This window comes from Pan troglodytes, chromosome 2 (assembly GCF_028858775.2).
Source record: "Pan troglodytes isolate AG18354 chromosome 2, NHGRI_mPanTro3-v2.0_pri, whole genome shotgun sequence".
Taxonomy (NCBI): Eukaryota; Metazoa; Chordata; class Mammalia; order Primates; family Hominidae; genus Pan; species Pan troglodytes.
Window position 1 is genome coordinate 49141630 of NC_086015.1, and position 15646 is coordinate 49157275.

Consider the following 15646-nt stretch of genomic DNA (forward strand, 5'->3'; position numbering starts at 1 on the left):
CTAGAAAACTCAAAAGATGGCAAAAGGTCACGAAAAATAAGGATTTCCCTGATAAGTGAAAAGCTGGTTAGCACATAATGCAGCCCATTGACCACTACATTCAGAGACCTTACTTTGGTCTCTGTAGGCCACGCACTGAATAAGGGACACTGCTGGGGGCAGGCCTGTGAGAAATGTTCTGACAGGACTGCATTTTTTTGGCGATTAAGAGCCATGTAAGGCTGGGTGTGCTGGCTCATGCCTGTAATCCCAGCACTTTGGGAGGCCAGGGCAGGCGGATCATCTGAGGTCAGGAGTTCGAGACCAGCCTGGCCAACATGGTAAAACTCTGTCTCTACTTAAAAAAATACAAAAATTAGCCAGGTGTGGTGGCACATGCCTGTAATCCCAGCTACTCGGGAGGCTGAGGCAGGAGAATCACTTGAGCCCCGGAGGCAGAGGTTGCAGTGAGCTGAGATCACACCACTGCACTACAGCCTGGCGACACAGTGAGACTCCGTCTCAAAAAAAAAAAAAAAGACATATAAAAGAAAACGTTCTTACTTGTCTGAACATAAGCCATGAGCTGCTTAAACTAAAAATAAAGTTCAGTTTAAAATGAGCTTTTCCAGAAGGTTACATCCGGCTATTTCTACCTTACCATTTGTCATCCCTGAAAGGATAACACTAGAGACGGGGTGGGGTGGTAGTAGGGAAACACTTCACTACCAAAATGTTCAGCTCTAGGTTAGTTCAGCCTGCAGCTTTGAAAATCCACTCATAGGGGAGGAGCAAAAGGCAGCAGGAGAGGAGGTTCTATTAAGACAGAGACCTGCTCTGCGGCCCCCATCACCTGACCTCACATGTGTAATACTCCCTGTCTTCTGTGCCTCATCACTTCAGTCACTTGGCTGGGCCACTAGAAGCCACCTGACCTCTCTGAACCATAAGTTTCTCATCTGCAGCATTTGGCTAAAAACATCAACCGTGCAGAGCTTTTACAAGCATTGGAATGAGACCACATGTGCAAAGCCAGGCACGTGGCAGGCCCTCAAAGAGTGATTGATGGCCATGATCATTACCATTCCGACAGAGGGGGCAAAGCCTCTGTGCCATGGCACCCAGTGGTGGACAGAATTCTAAGATGCCCTCCAGTGACTCACATCCTTGTAGAATCTCTTCCACTTGAGTGTGGGAAGGATGGGATATCACTCGCCTGATTAGACCATGTTGAACAGTACTGTTAACTTTAGGAAAGAAAGACTATCCTGGGTGGTTCTGGCCTAATCAGTTGCACTCTTAAAATAGGCTGGGCTTTTCCTGGAGAAAAGGAGTCGACGTGTGAAAGGAATTCAACATAAGGGAGAGTCTCTGTAGCTAGTATTGAAGATGGAGGGGTCCACATGACAAGGGATGTAGGTGGTCTCTGAAAGCTGAGAGCAGTGTTGGTTGAAAGCCAGCAAGGAAAGGGAGACATCAGACCTGCAGCCACAAGAACTGGATTCTGCTACAACCAACATGCTCACAAGAGCACCACAAGCTCCTGTGGAGAATGTAGCCTGACAACGTCTTGATCTTAGCCTTTTGAGACCTTGCGCAGAGAACCCACCCGTGCTGTACATTTCTGGACTTCCGACCTACAGAACTGTGAGCTAACAGGTGTTGTTTTATGACACCAAGTTTCTGGCAATTTGTATGCAGCAATAGAAAACCAATACAGAACTCTTGGCTGGGCATGGTGGCTCACGCCTGTAATCCCAGCACTTTGGGAGGCCGAGGCGGTGGATCACCTAAGGTCAGGAGTTCGAGACCAGCCTGACCAACATGGAGAAACCCCATCTCTGATAAAAATACAAAATTAGCTGGGCGTGGTGGCACTTGCCTGTAATACCAGCCACTCGGGAGGCTGAGGCAGGAGAATCGCTTGAACCCAGGAGGTGGAGGTTGCAGTGAGCTCAGATTGCGCCATTGCACTCCAGCCTGGGCAACAAGAGTGAAACTCCGTCTAAAAAAAAAAAAAAGAAAGAAAAAATATATATACTTTTTTAAAGAAGAAAACCAATACAGAACTCTTAACTAGATGGGGTACCAGGCAGGGAAAGATGGGGTGGTTTTTGTAGGACCTGCTGAGCTGCTCAAGGAAAGAAGTTTGGACAAATACAAAGTATTGTTTGGGATGCTGAGCCTCCCCTTCTGAGCTGAATTACCAGATGGAAGGTGTTATATAGATAAGCCAGCCTTTATGAAAATATTATATCAACAAGGATTTCTAAAACATTGGATTTACTGTAAAACTTTAACGTCCAGGTACTGGAAGGTGACAGGAGGGAGGCAAATAAGTGGGTCAGAGAGAAGGTGATGATATGGCCAAGAGAGCTTGGCTGGGACCAAGTGTTTGCCCTGAAGCCCAGCTAGAGAAGAGCAGTGGTAAGAGACGCGTTTCAGCTTGTACCATTCAACACCAGCAGCAGAGAGGAGTGCTGGAGTTTTCTGTCCTAAACACCACTCTGACTGTCCACCTTTCCCTTTACACTAGTGAGGGGGCTGCAGTGGCTCCAGAAAATGTTCTGTCGGTAGGAAAGAGGCTAGCAGCCCTCCAAGACGGAAGTCTCTCCCTAGCGTGGGCCCTTCCTTGGCCTGTAATCTTGCCTCTGAGTCCCCCAAACTCTTCCTCATTAATCACAAGCCCTGGGCAATCAATCAGGAAGAGCATCTGCTCCTCCTCCATCTTCGATGTCCTCACCACCTCCGTCACTGCCTTTACTTCCAATACTTTGGCAGCAATCCATCCTCTGCTTCACTGTGGTCTGAAGGATGACCACCAGCTGACTCACTCCCTGCTCCTTTCTTGCTGCCCTGGAAGGACAGATTGCAGCACCCACCCACGGCAGCCAGGGTGTGAGAGGAAGTGACCATTTGGGATGTCAGCTTCCCCACTGAGCAAGGGGAGAAACCCATGTTTTTGAGGCCTTAGATCTACTTCTTTCTTTTTTTTTTTTTTGAGACGGAGTCTCAGTGCAGTGGTGCGATCTATGCTCACTGCAAGCTCCGCCTCCCGGGTTCACATCATTCTCCTGCCTCAGCCTCCTGAGTAGCTGAGACTACAGGCACCTGCCACCACACCCAGCTAATTTTTTGTATTTTTAGTAGAGACGGGGTTTCACCGTGTTAGCCAGGATGGTCTCGATCTCCTGATCTCGTGATCTCCCCGCCTTGGCCTCCCAAAGTGCTGGGATTACAGGCGCGGGCCACCGCGCCCGGCCCAGATCTACTTCTTTCTTAACTGCAAAGCCCCAACCTCTTGATCACTCAGGGGACTTGACTGGGGAGTGTGGGTGTACTGCCATCCCAGAGGCCAGGGCAGCCAACCAGAAATACATCCCTCAGTTTAAACCTTCTGTTTTAGGGAGCAGGGATTAACACCATTTTTGTTGTTGCTGTTGTTGTGTCCAGCAATCTTAAAGTGGGGGATGGGAGAGCAAACCACACAGCCTGAGATGGCAAACAGGTTTCTGAATGAAGCCCTTGCAAGCGACCACAAGCCAGGTAAATAACATGATTCCACAGCAAACCAGGCAGCCCAGGATAAACAGATCAGCAACACAACCCGGCACACTCCAGGAGATCTTTGGGGCCAGACACATGCCTTCCTCACCCAGACGGCCCAGGGCAGCTTCCAGGAGGTGTTATGTCAATGAGGATGTCCATTACAGACCATTCTCCAAAATAACTTACATCAGAAGTTGGTTACCTTTGAAAGGTGTTATGTCAATGAGGAAGGCCATTATAGAAGATACTATATCAACAAGGATAGTCATGGTAGAAGATACATTCACAAGGGTGACTGCAGTAAAAGGTATTGATGTGGAAGGTGTTAAGTCAACGAGGACAGCCATTATAAAAGGTGTTTGGGCATCACAATTAAGTTACAAGAACAAGGACAGTCATTACGGAAGGCGTTACATCAACTAGGATGGTCATTATTGGCAACAAGACAGTGTCAATGTTGGGACCAGCCAGTGATCTTAAGATGAATATACCAAAAATTCAGAGATATGAAAAACTAAGTTGAGGCACCAAGAATGCTGAGATGGGTTTTGAGAAGCTTGGCTCCAAAGCACATTGTGTGGGTGGATGGAAAAAAAAAAAAAAAAACAGATGGTTCTTCCTGAAAGGGAGGGAGATTGTGGGGCAGAGCACTTTCTGCATTCCTTCCTTACAGTAGAAGTTGGCCCTACTGCTAACAGCTATTGTCAAGGGAGGAAAAGGAGGCTTCGAACAAAACCCAAGCTAGAAAATTTGGAGTAATCAAGAATTTAATCCTCATTAGACTATATTCTGCTTGCTCTTGTAGGTGATCTCCAGTTATAAATCAGATATTGAAGGATTAACTCTGAATTGCGTCTTTCCAGAGAGTGGATCACTTAGCAAGTTGTCATTTCAGAGATGGTGGGAAATGCCATTTTAAATATAAAAATAAACATTGTGGGGTTATTGGTAATTAATAACAGAGCTATACTTCTGCTCCAGGGCCAAACTCGGGGTTTTGTTAATGATGTCCCACAGACCTCAGGCACCAGGAGAATATTTTGTCCTCCTCTTTCTCTTGTCTTGCCTGTAGAAGCTTATACTGCAATTCTTATACCTACATCTTTTGCTTTACTTATTACACTGGAAATTGTTGCAAACCCAAATATGAAAGGCAACATAGGGAAGAGGGTCTTTGTTGAATTAGAGGGTGCAAGCTCTATCAAATACTTTGTAATTTAGGTTTTTTCAAAACATACAAAAAGGAACTAGGCCAAAACCCCTAGGCCATCAATTTGTAGCCCCTGGTTTACATGTTTCAATCCCTTCCAGATGGTGAGTCCTTGGAGAGCAAGAGATAAGGGCACACAGAGCTAGATGCACAAGGGGTCGCCAATATCTACAGAATGAACAGAATTTGTTATCAAAATGACCTTGGACTGGGCTAGATCTTTTCAAGACCTTCTGAGAATTCAGGGATGTGAAAAACTAAGTTAAGGAACCAAGAATGCTGAGTTGGGGGTTTTAAGAAGCCTGGCTCCAAAGCACATTGTGTGGGTGGGTAGAAGAAAAAAAAGCAGATGGTTCTTCCTGACAGGGAGAGAGACTGTGGGTCAAAGTACTTTCCTTTTCATGAACCATATTCCTTCCTTACAGTAGAAGTTAGCCCTACTGCTAAGAGCTATTGCTAAGGAAGAAAGAGGAGGATGGGAACAAAACTAGCTAGAAAATTTGGGGTGACGAAGCATTAATCCTCATTCCACTATATTCTGCTTTGCTCTTATAGATGATCTCCAGTTATCCATCAAATAATAAATCAAATTTTCTAGGCCTGCTCAGTGCTAGGCCCTAAAAGTAGATAGGGAAAAAACAAAACAAAACAAATCACAGCAAGTTGCTCTTCATGAAAAGCTGCTCCAAGTCGAGAAGTCAGTTTTTTGGTCATCAACTCCTCAGTTCCTAGCAACTTAACACTTCTACTGCATCCCTTCTACACAACCACATTCTTGCAGGAAGTAACTTTAGGCTTTTTTGAAGACGGGGTCTATACTTGAGAAATTTGTTTTAATGCAACAAAAATAGTAAGGGCTATATTCATACCTGGCTTTAAATTGTTTTTATTTTTTAAATATTTTAGAGGCAAGACTACGGTGACAGAAGGCAAATCAGTGGTTGCCAGGGGCTAAGAGGTATGGATTTATTACAAAGGAATCTGGAGGAACTTTGCAGGGTGATGGAAATGTTATACCATGCACTTGACAGGACCCATTGAATTATACAATTGATACTGGTGAATTTGATGGTATGTACATTATATCTCAGTAGAGCTGAAAAATAGTTTTACATTTAGATAAATAATAGATGAAGCACACAATAAAGTAAAACAAAATGTAAAAAGTCATTCTCCTACCCTTGAATCTGGTTCTGTTCCCATAGGCAACCACTATTACCAGTATTTGTGCACTATTCCAGAAGTAATCTATGAATATGCAAGTGTGTATTTATATACCATCCCTATTTCATTTTATTTTGCCAAAAGGTTGCATGCCATATGTACTGTTCTGATCCTTGTGTTTTTCTCTCCACATTCTAATGATGAGCATTTGGGTTGTTTCCAGTCTCTAGCAACTAGGGCAAGGAGGGGAAGATGCCAGTGGGACATACCTTCCCACCAGTATTCCAGGTTCCTGCCTGGAACTTGAGTTGTATTTCCCATAGAGGCAGAGGCCAGTGAGGCTAGAAGAAGTTATGTTGAGGGTGTGGCACCATTCAGGTTGTGGTGGGCTTCTGCAAGATGATCCAAGCATTGTTTACAACTTGAAAAATGTCTTCTAGGCTGGGTGCAGTGGTTCATACCTGTAATCCCAGCACTTTGGGAAGCCAAGGTGGGCAGATCACCTGAGATCAGGAGTTCAAGACCAGCCTGGCCAACATGGTGAAACCCCATCTCTATTAAAAATACAAAAAAAAAAAAAAAAAAAAAATTAGCCAGGCGTGGTGGCACGTGGCACGTGCCTGTAATCCCAAGTACATGGGAGGCTGAGGTAGCAAAATTGCCGGAACCTGGGAGGCAGAGGCTGCAGTGAGTCGAGATTATGCCACTGCACTCCAGCCTGGGCAACAGAAAAAAAAAAAAAAAAGTCTTCTATGTTCCGTGAAGATAAGGACTTATCCCTGACAGATGTAGCCCAAGGCTGAAGTACCTGATAAGACTGTCAGAAATTTCCAAGCCAGTTCCAGAGTAATCCTCCATCTCTCAGCAGGGATTAAAGGCCAGGGCCCTGCCAGGTTTCCCTCCATGGAGATCTAGCTCTAGTTTCACAGACTGGCAAACTGCAGCCCAGTCTTGGCTAATAACACCCGGTCATGAAGATAGCTGCAATCCCCAGGAGACCACTGGGGTGTTCTCATTCCCATCTCAAATGTAACTGAGCATGACAATTAAGTTGTTATAAAACTGGTCCAGTCAGTTCCTTGGCTACCAGGAAATTCATGTGTGTGCAGGCACTTGCTCACAAAACATTTTTTAAAAACTTGTTCTAGTGTCTTTTAGAATAACTTCATACGGCTTTTCACTTCTAGAGCAGCTTCACTTCTAGGAATTTCTTCCACAGATATCCTTACACGTCCCCAAAGTCGACTGCACTGGGACAGTAACCAAAGCACAATGTGTAGGTAGCAAAAGTCAAAAATAATCTTACTGTCTCCCACTAGAGACCTGGTTATACAGACTGTGATAGACTATAACTTTGGCCCAGGCTGTCTGCCTATTGAATATCTAAATGTTCTTCTTGGACCAGACTCAAATAATCAAAGTGTCTTAGTTCGTTTTGTGTTGCTATAAAGGAATACCTAAAGCTGGCTAATTGATAAAGAAAAGAGGTTTGGCTGGGTGCGGTGGCTCATTCCTGTAATTCCGGTACTTTGGGAGGCTGAGGCCGAGGCGGGTGGATCACCTGAGGTCAAGAGTTCGAGACCAGCCTGGCCGACATGGTGAAACCTCGTCTCTACTAAAAATACAAAAATTAGCCAGAGGTGGTGGCAGGCGCCTGTAATCCCAACTACTCAGGAGGCTGAGGCAAGAGAACTGCTTCCCAGGAGGTGGAGGTTGCAGTGAGCTGAGATCGTGCCATCGTACTCTAGCCTGGGCAACAGAGCAAAAACTCCATCTCAAAGAAAAAAAGGAAGAAAGAAAAGAAAAAGAAAGACCGAAAAGAAAAGAGGTTTATTTAGCTCATGATTCTGCAGGCTAAAAGGTTCAAGATTGAGCATCTGGTGAGGGCCTCAGGCTGCTTCCACTCACGGCAGAGGGCAAAGGGGATCTGGTGTGTAGAGATCACATAGCAAGAGAAGAAGCAAGGGCAGGGGGTTCTTGCTGGGCTCTTTTTAACAACCAGCTCTCTAGGGAACTAACAGAGTTAAGAACTCACTCACTCCTGAGGGATCCACCCCATGACCCAACACTTCCCATTAGGCCCCATCTCCAGCACTGGGGATCAAATTTCAACATGAGATTTGGAGGAAACAATCATCCAAACTATAGCACAAAGTCATGAAATTCTCACTAACTGAGGAATTTGTTCTAGGCCAGACTAGTGCACACATCATTTCATTCAGACCTCCAGCCAGCCTCAGGGTGCTGCTGTCCCTACAGGTTAAGCAACTTGCCCAGCTCACCTGGTTAATAAGTGGTGGAGTCAGGATTTGAATCAAGCTTTGACCAACTCCAGAGCTTGTCTGAATGAGGCTGTCTCCAAAAAGCTGGAAAGGCAACTCTGAGTCCAGTGAGGTCTTTGGCTCCAGTCCTTCCATTTCTCTGCCCTCCTCCCTCCACCAACTTCCAGCTGGGAAGCTAAGCCCTTTGGGATGTGCAGTCTGAGGACACGGGCAATGTAGCAGTGAACAAGAACTCAGAGGCAATAGTGACCGGGAGAGCCTGGTGTTTGTATCCTTGAGGGTGGCCCAGGATGCAGTTCCAGCGAGACTTGTCAGCAGGGCAGTTGATGTGAAAACAGCCCATCAACACAGGCTGAACCCTCCTGACACAGTGTCCCTGGGCAGACTCCAGCAGAGCAGAGAATTCCAGTATGAGCAGCAGTGTGTAATAACTCATCCCATTATGTTGTTTGGTTCTTGGTGTGTACCTCTCCACTGTGGCTGGTGGCCACTCTGTAGGAGTTGAGTGTCTACCTGTGTCCAAGAGATGCCGTGAGTCCTTCAAACTCAGGGGCTTCATCTTACCACCTCTGCATTCTCTGTGATGTCCCAGAAACTGCTTGCCTGCTCTAAGCTGTTCTCGGGGTTAAACATTGTTTTAGCCAAACTCCCTTGTTTGAGATGGCCAGATGTTCCTGCCTCCAGATCAGTAACAGAAGGCATCTCTTTGGATGCATATGGCATATGCCTGGATGTACACCATTCTAACTCAGCTCCCAGCTGGACCACACATTGCCAAGAATTGAAGAAGCCCTCTCATGGCTCCAAGGGTTTTGTGACATGGCAGATGCCAAGGAAGTAGGCAGACCCAAAATAAAGACAACAGCCCGATTTCAACTCTATATAATCTTTGGACTCAGGGAGTTGATAAAACTCATTTCTGGAGACTGTATTTACCCAGACAAAGGCAGCAGATTGTCACCTTGTACATTTTTGCATTTGGCACATTTCTCCTGGAACCCTTTGATCTCCTGTCATTGAGGGTAGGATCATTTGCACTTCATTTAAAACTTAAAGAAAGCTACGCCATCTGTGCTCAGGGAACAGTTTTAATTTTCTTTTCAAGACATTCTCAAATTTATTATTTAAGCATATTCACACCCTGAGGGGAGGCATTTACTGGCCTTGCAGTCCTATTACCGAGCTGGGTTCTGGAGTCATACTCCTGGGGCTGCCAGCTCAGCATAATTACATACCAGCTAGGGAGCCCTGGCAAGTCACGTCACCTCTCTGTGCCTACTAACAGGAAGTTAGTAAGAGTAATTGTTTGAGGACGGAGAATTAAATGACATGCAGACCTACTCAAGACCACCTCCCCCATTTACATTTTCTCAGGAGAAAATAGCTTCATTTTTATCATTGAACACTGTAGAACTTGTGTTTCATCTATCAAAGTTATTTTTGGCCAAGGTCTATTTCAGAAATGTGTATATTTACATCTCCAACCTCAACACATTTTAAACAAAATTATGTGCAGAAAGTCTTTACTTATATTCCAAATACACTAGGATCAAGAATGTCAGGATCTGGCTGGGCGTGGTGGCTCACGCCTATAATTCCAGCACTTTGGCAGAGCGAGGTGGGTGGATTGCTTGAGGCCAGGAGTTTGAGGCCAGCCTGGCCAACATGGTGAAACCCCACCTCTACTAAAAATACAAAAATTAGCTGGGCATGGTGGTGCACGCCTGTAATTCCAGCTACTTGGGAGGCTGAGGCATGAGAATCACTTGAACCCAGGAGGTGGGGGTTGCAGTGAGCCAAGATCATGCCACTGCATTCAAGCCTGGGCAACAGAGTAAGACTCCGTCTCAAAAAAATAAAAAAATAAAAAAAATAAGAATGTCAGGATCAAGTGAGGACACCCCAAGTGTCAAAAATGTCAACAAAGGGAGGTGCCCTACATTACTGCACACAAAGCAACTGTTTGCAAACAACCATGTAAATGGTTTGGTAGTCCTCAAGTGATGTCTTATGCACTTTATGCTTAACAGGATTGGTTAATTATACACAGGTATCTTCCTGTTTTTCATCACACTTTCAGAAACTGTTAGAGGTTTTGCATCGCTGTGCAGTGGATTGTTATAATTTTTCCCACACAAAATAATGAGATGTATAGCGTTGCTTAGTGTTTTCATACAGAATGTCTGGTTTTCAGGAATGGATTACTGATGTTAATCAGAAGATGCTTATTTGTAAAATCCTCAGAGGAGTGGCTGGCGCAGCAAATGTGTTGGCTATTACAAGCAGCAATAGTAGTTAATACTTTTAAAGACTGATGGACGAGATACAAACCCAAGGCTACAAAGGGGCGAGGGAAGGAGCCTGGATCTCCTTACCTGGTTGTCTAGAATGCTGCCAGCTGCCCGGGAGATGAAAATTACAAGGTTGTGGGAAGTGGTTTGAAATAATTTGATTATGGCATAATTTTTATAATTTAGAATGATAATTAAGGGGTATAAACTTTTCTTTTTTTTGAGACAAAGTCTTGCTCTGTCACTTAGGCTGGAGTGCAGTGTCATGATCTAGGCTTACTGCAACCTCTGCCCCCTGGGTTCAAGCGATTCTGAAGCCTCAGCATCCTGCGTAGCTGGGATTACAGGTGTGTACCACCATGTTTGGCTAATTTTTGTATTTTTTAGTACAGACGGTGTTTTGCCATGTTGGCCGGGCTGGTCTTGAACTCCTAACCTCATGTGATCTGCCCCCCTCAGCATCCCAAAGTGTTGGGATTACAGGCGTGAGCCACTGCGCCTGGCTCGGTATAAACTTTTCTTAACCACCAAGGCAGAGAACCCTAGCCACTGGTCCCCCACATCAGTGGTCTTATCATCTCCCACTGTCCCACCCACCCTGACCTCAATCAGGGGTCTTTCTTACTAGCAGACTCCTCTCCCTACCCACTCCCCACCTCATCCTATCCCATCCAAACCCAGGTCAGCACCGCTAGGCAAAAACACAGGTGAGGCTTGTGTTATAAGCCAAGGGACCCAGTTCTGTTTTCTTTTGGCAAAAAAGCACTGGTGAGCTATTAGTACCATCCAGCTGGGGTGGTGCTTCTAAGACTCTTGAGTCTCTACCAACACTGTCCAGATTCTATTTGCCAAATTGGAGGGAGGAAAATGCTTCTTCCATAGATGCTGGTGAAACAACAGTGAGGAGAGCCTGGGAGAATGTGAGAAACAAGCACTAACACACTGATGGCTGGAAAACACACCAGGACAGGCTCTCCACAGGTGACACGGAAAGACGCATCCAAAGCCCTAAGAACCTCTCTACTCTTCATCCCAGCAACTCTGCTTCCAGAACATGGAAATACGCAACTAAAGCCCTAAGAGCCTCTCAACTCTTCATCCCAGCAATTCTGCTTCCAGAACATGGATATATGCGTGCAAAGACCTAAGAACCTTTCTACTCTTCATCCCAGCAACTCTGCTTCCAGAACATGGAAATGCGCGTCCAAAGCCCTAAGAGCCTCTCTACTCTTCATCCCAGCAACTCTGCTTCCAGAACTGTAGCTGGACAAAATAGTTAAGAATGTGCAGAACATGGGCGCGGTGGCTCACGCCTGTAATCCCAGCACTTCAAGAGGCCGAGGCGGGCAGATCACCTGAGGTCAGGAGTTTGAGACCAGCCTGGCTAACATGGTGAAACCCCGTTTCTACTAAAAATACAAAAAATTAGCTGGGTGTGGTGGTGCACACCTGTAATCCCAGCTACTCAGGAGGCTGAGGTAGGAGAATAGCTTGAACCTGGGAGACGGAGGTTGCAGTGAGCCGAGATCGCGCCATTGCACTCCAGCTTGGGCAATAAGAGTGAAACTCTGTCTCAAAAATTTAAAAAAAGAGTGTGCAGAACAACACAGCTGAAGAACACATTCTTAGATACATCAAAATGGGATAATCCAGTTGATACCATTTTATAACCTTGGCAACATGAGGATAATGGTTCATCCTTTCATGTCATTTTCTAGTCTGTGCTATGTAATTTCAAGTGCCTTTTCACTGAATAGACCTATTAAAATTGATACAAGCAGCTGGCTATTGTTGGACGTGTTCTATTTTTAATAAGAAAAACTGGAAGCAACTTAAATGTCCAACAACTGGGGACTGGTTAAAGCCATACAATGGGATGATCCCATTTTTGGTTTGTGCACATGAGCATGCACACATACACATTAAGAAGACTGCATCAAAGTGAATAAGGCAGTTTGCTTATAGATAATTTTTTTCTATTTTGGTTATATTTATTGCCACTTTTTCTACAATAACTATATGCTACTTAAAACATCTTAATTATTAACTTCCTTCCCCCATATTGATAGCCAGGGAGAACACCCAGAAGAGTGTGTGTGTGCACATGCAAGGCGTGCAACCATCATAGATGAAATGGCAGCATCTGAGGTGAGCCCTAGGGCTAACAGGTCTGACTCCAAGTCATGCAAATCTGTGGGGATGTGGGGGAGGAGATGGGGGAGACTCATCAGCGCTACCAGTTACACATTCCAGACAACAGCCAGTAGCTCCTCATTTGAATCGGAAACAGAATGAACACCCACACTCGCCCAGGGAGTGTGAACATATCATTTGATCTGTCTGCTCACATTTTTGGCAAGAGACAATGGTGGCAAGATTGGGGTCACTGACCCAGACTCTGGTATCTGAGTGGTTCTTAGAAAGCAACCAAATGGAGGTTTTCAAAAGGCTATGATCCCAATGTAACCAGTGTTTCACTCTTGGAAATGGGGGAGTTGGTGGGGATACCAAAGTCACACAAACACACGACACCAAGACACAAAATTTCCTTTACTTTTCATCTCTGCAGTGACACCAAATTCATTTTTACTCTGCTGAGTCTTTCTTTGTTAAGAGACTTCATGGATTTATAAAACAAATCCACTGTGCCAGGGCTCTGGCTTTCTGTATCCTTTCAGGACAGTCTCCAGGAATTTCTCAAAGGCCTTTGCCAGTTAGATCCTCAAGACTACTCCAACCACAAAAGCTCTCAGTTCAGCCTGATGTACCCTCAAAGGGCCAGTTCCTGAGACCATAAGGAGGAACTTAAGAAAGCGAAAGGGAAAGTTCCTAGGTTTCTACGTATTTATGTATTGAACCATGAGACAGGGCTCAGCCAGTCAAGGACTTCCTGGAAGGGACTCCATTGGAGTTACTCGACCAAAATGGCAGCCTTCCCAGATCACAGGGAGAAATGAGACCAGGAACAGAGGCTCTCATTATTAGCAATGCCTTGATTAACACCCTGTTCTAACTGGAAGAGTTCCCCACTGTTGTCACAGAAAGCCAAAAACATCTCAAACAATTCCCAGAGTTTCAATACTGTTCCAAGATTGGTAGGCACACATTTTTCTCAGCACACATATACACATATTTTCACTTCCTTTTTATTCTTAAACTAATTCTTTTTCTTCAAAAGGAATCTTGGAAATTCAGTCCTAAGAAATTATAGTAAATATTCATCAGCCAGGCACAGTGGCTCACATCTGTAATCCCAGCACTTTGGGAGGCCCAGGTGGGAGGATCACTTGAGCTCAGGAGCTCGAGACCAGCCTGGGCAACACAGTGAAACCCTGCCTCTACTTTAATATATATAATTAATATATATATTTATAAATCCATGCCATGGTTTAAATGAAGTTTTAAATTTTCTATCTACTATGCAGCAATATGTCACCTGATGTTGGAGAATGAACCAGGAAGTATTCCTGGAGCTTATACTGATATTTTAGAAGCTCCTGTCTTGTATTTGTAAAGACGGCAGTCACCGGGACGCCCAAATTCAACCTCACTTGCGTCCTTTTATTCCTTTATCTAATTTACACCTGCCAAACACAAATCCACCTTAGATGCAGCAAGGGGAATCAAACCCACATGGCTTCCTGGAGAGCTCTATTTAAAAAACACAAAACCTGTACTAATCTCGCGAAACCTGTACTAGCCTCACATCAAGTTCTTACATGAAGAAACCAGGTTATTTACTACGTTCTAATACATCCAGGGCCCACAGGGCATTTCCTGGCTGGCACAGGTTACTGGGACGTGGCGGTCCCTTCCCCCAACCGAAACAACTCGAAATTCACACACATCCCCGGAACAACAGCCTCCTGCCCTCAAAGTCCACTGCCAAAAAGTGCGAGGGGCGCGGGAATGTCCAGTCTCTGCGGCGGCGCAGATGCCTGGCGGCTTTCTCTGGGACCCCCTAAAAGAAATCCGGGCGCTTTCATTTTTGCACCAACGCTCTTCAACTTTAGGAGAGGGGGAATGCAGCGTGCGGACGGGAAAAAGGGGATCTAGTGGGAAATGCGGGCATGAAAGCACTTTTTTTTGCACCTTCTCTCTGGACCAGGCGAGGAGGTAGAGGGCGAGCCTGGAGAGGAAAGATCTCTTCCCACACTCTGCCTGGGTGTTTTCAAGAATCCCGGCAAAGACCCTGGGGCGCACGGCGCGCCACCTTGGACATGTCGCCTGGGATCGGCTACCGGGAGCTCCTTTTCCCGCCTTCTCGGCCAGCACCGGGCTCATCCTCCCGGACCGGGAGGCTCCCCGATCGGGGACACTCTCACGTGCCGAGGGCAAGGTTGTCTCCAGGAGGGCAAGGCCCACGCGCCCGACGCGGCGCGCGCAGGAACCGGACAGTCCGGGGGACCCGGAGCCACCCGCGCGTTTTGACTACGCCGTCCCCGCCCTCACTCCGCACCCTCCGCACCCTGCGTCCCTCGGCCGCATCTTCGCCGGGCGTCCGCTGGCTGGCTAGCTCACCACGCCACGCCATCCGCCTCCAAAGCCCGGCACTCACCTGCCCCGCGCTGCAGGCGCGCCGCACCCAGCAGCAGAACCCCCAGCAGTGCGATAGAGACCCCGCAGTGCAGGCCGGCCATGACTCCGGGACGCCTCGGCCTCGGTGGGGAAAACGACGGTGGGGAGCGGCGGCCCCAGGCGCCCAAGCCCGGCGCAGCTGCGCTCCGCCCTGGCTCACTCACCTGCGCGCGGGCGGACCGGCCCGAGCCCCGCCCTGCGCAGCAGGATAGCGAGCTGACCCGGTGCGTCCCTCCTCTCTCTCCTCCTCCTCTTCCTGCCTCAGCGACCGCCTCTCCCTCCCAGGGTGCAGGGCTCCCGGCACCGGGTTGCTGGGTCCCTACTACTCCCCATTGCGGCGTTGGAGCGGACTTGTCCCCACCTTTCCGGGCTTAGTCTTCCTTCCCAAGTCTGAGAATGATGAGGTCTTTTTCTCCAGAGTCGCGAAGGTCGCCCATAGAGGAAGCCAGTCTACCTTCCCTTTTCTTTTTTTTTTTTTTGAAATTTCTTTTTTTTTTTTCTTTCTTTTTTTTTTTTTATTATACTTTAAGTTTTAGGGTACATGTGCACATTGTGCAGGTTAGTTACATATGTATACAAGTGCCATGCTGGTG

General features: G+C 46.5%; 1 protein-coding gene across 3 annotated transcripts in view; it reads right to left on the bottom strand.

Moving 5' to 3' along the window:
- The window catches only part of CDCP1 (CUB domain containing protein 1), a 64619-nt gene extending 49353 nt beyond the window's left edge, over positions 1-15266 (bottom strand). The window contains exon 1 of one of the 3 annotated variants that reach the window (XR_010155582.1): positions 15034-15257. Coding sequence is in view for 2 of the 3 variants with exons in the window: in XM_001147144.8 (XP_001147144.1) it covers positions 15034-15115 (82 nt within the window). In the remaining variant the exon portion in view is untranslated. Of the gene's footprint in view, positions 1-15033 lie in introns of all 3 variants that reach the window. The other 2 variants (XM_001147144.8, XM_009445340.5) reach the window with 2 other exon arrangements.
- Between the last annotated feature and the right edge of the window lie 380 nt (positions 15267-15646).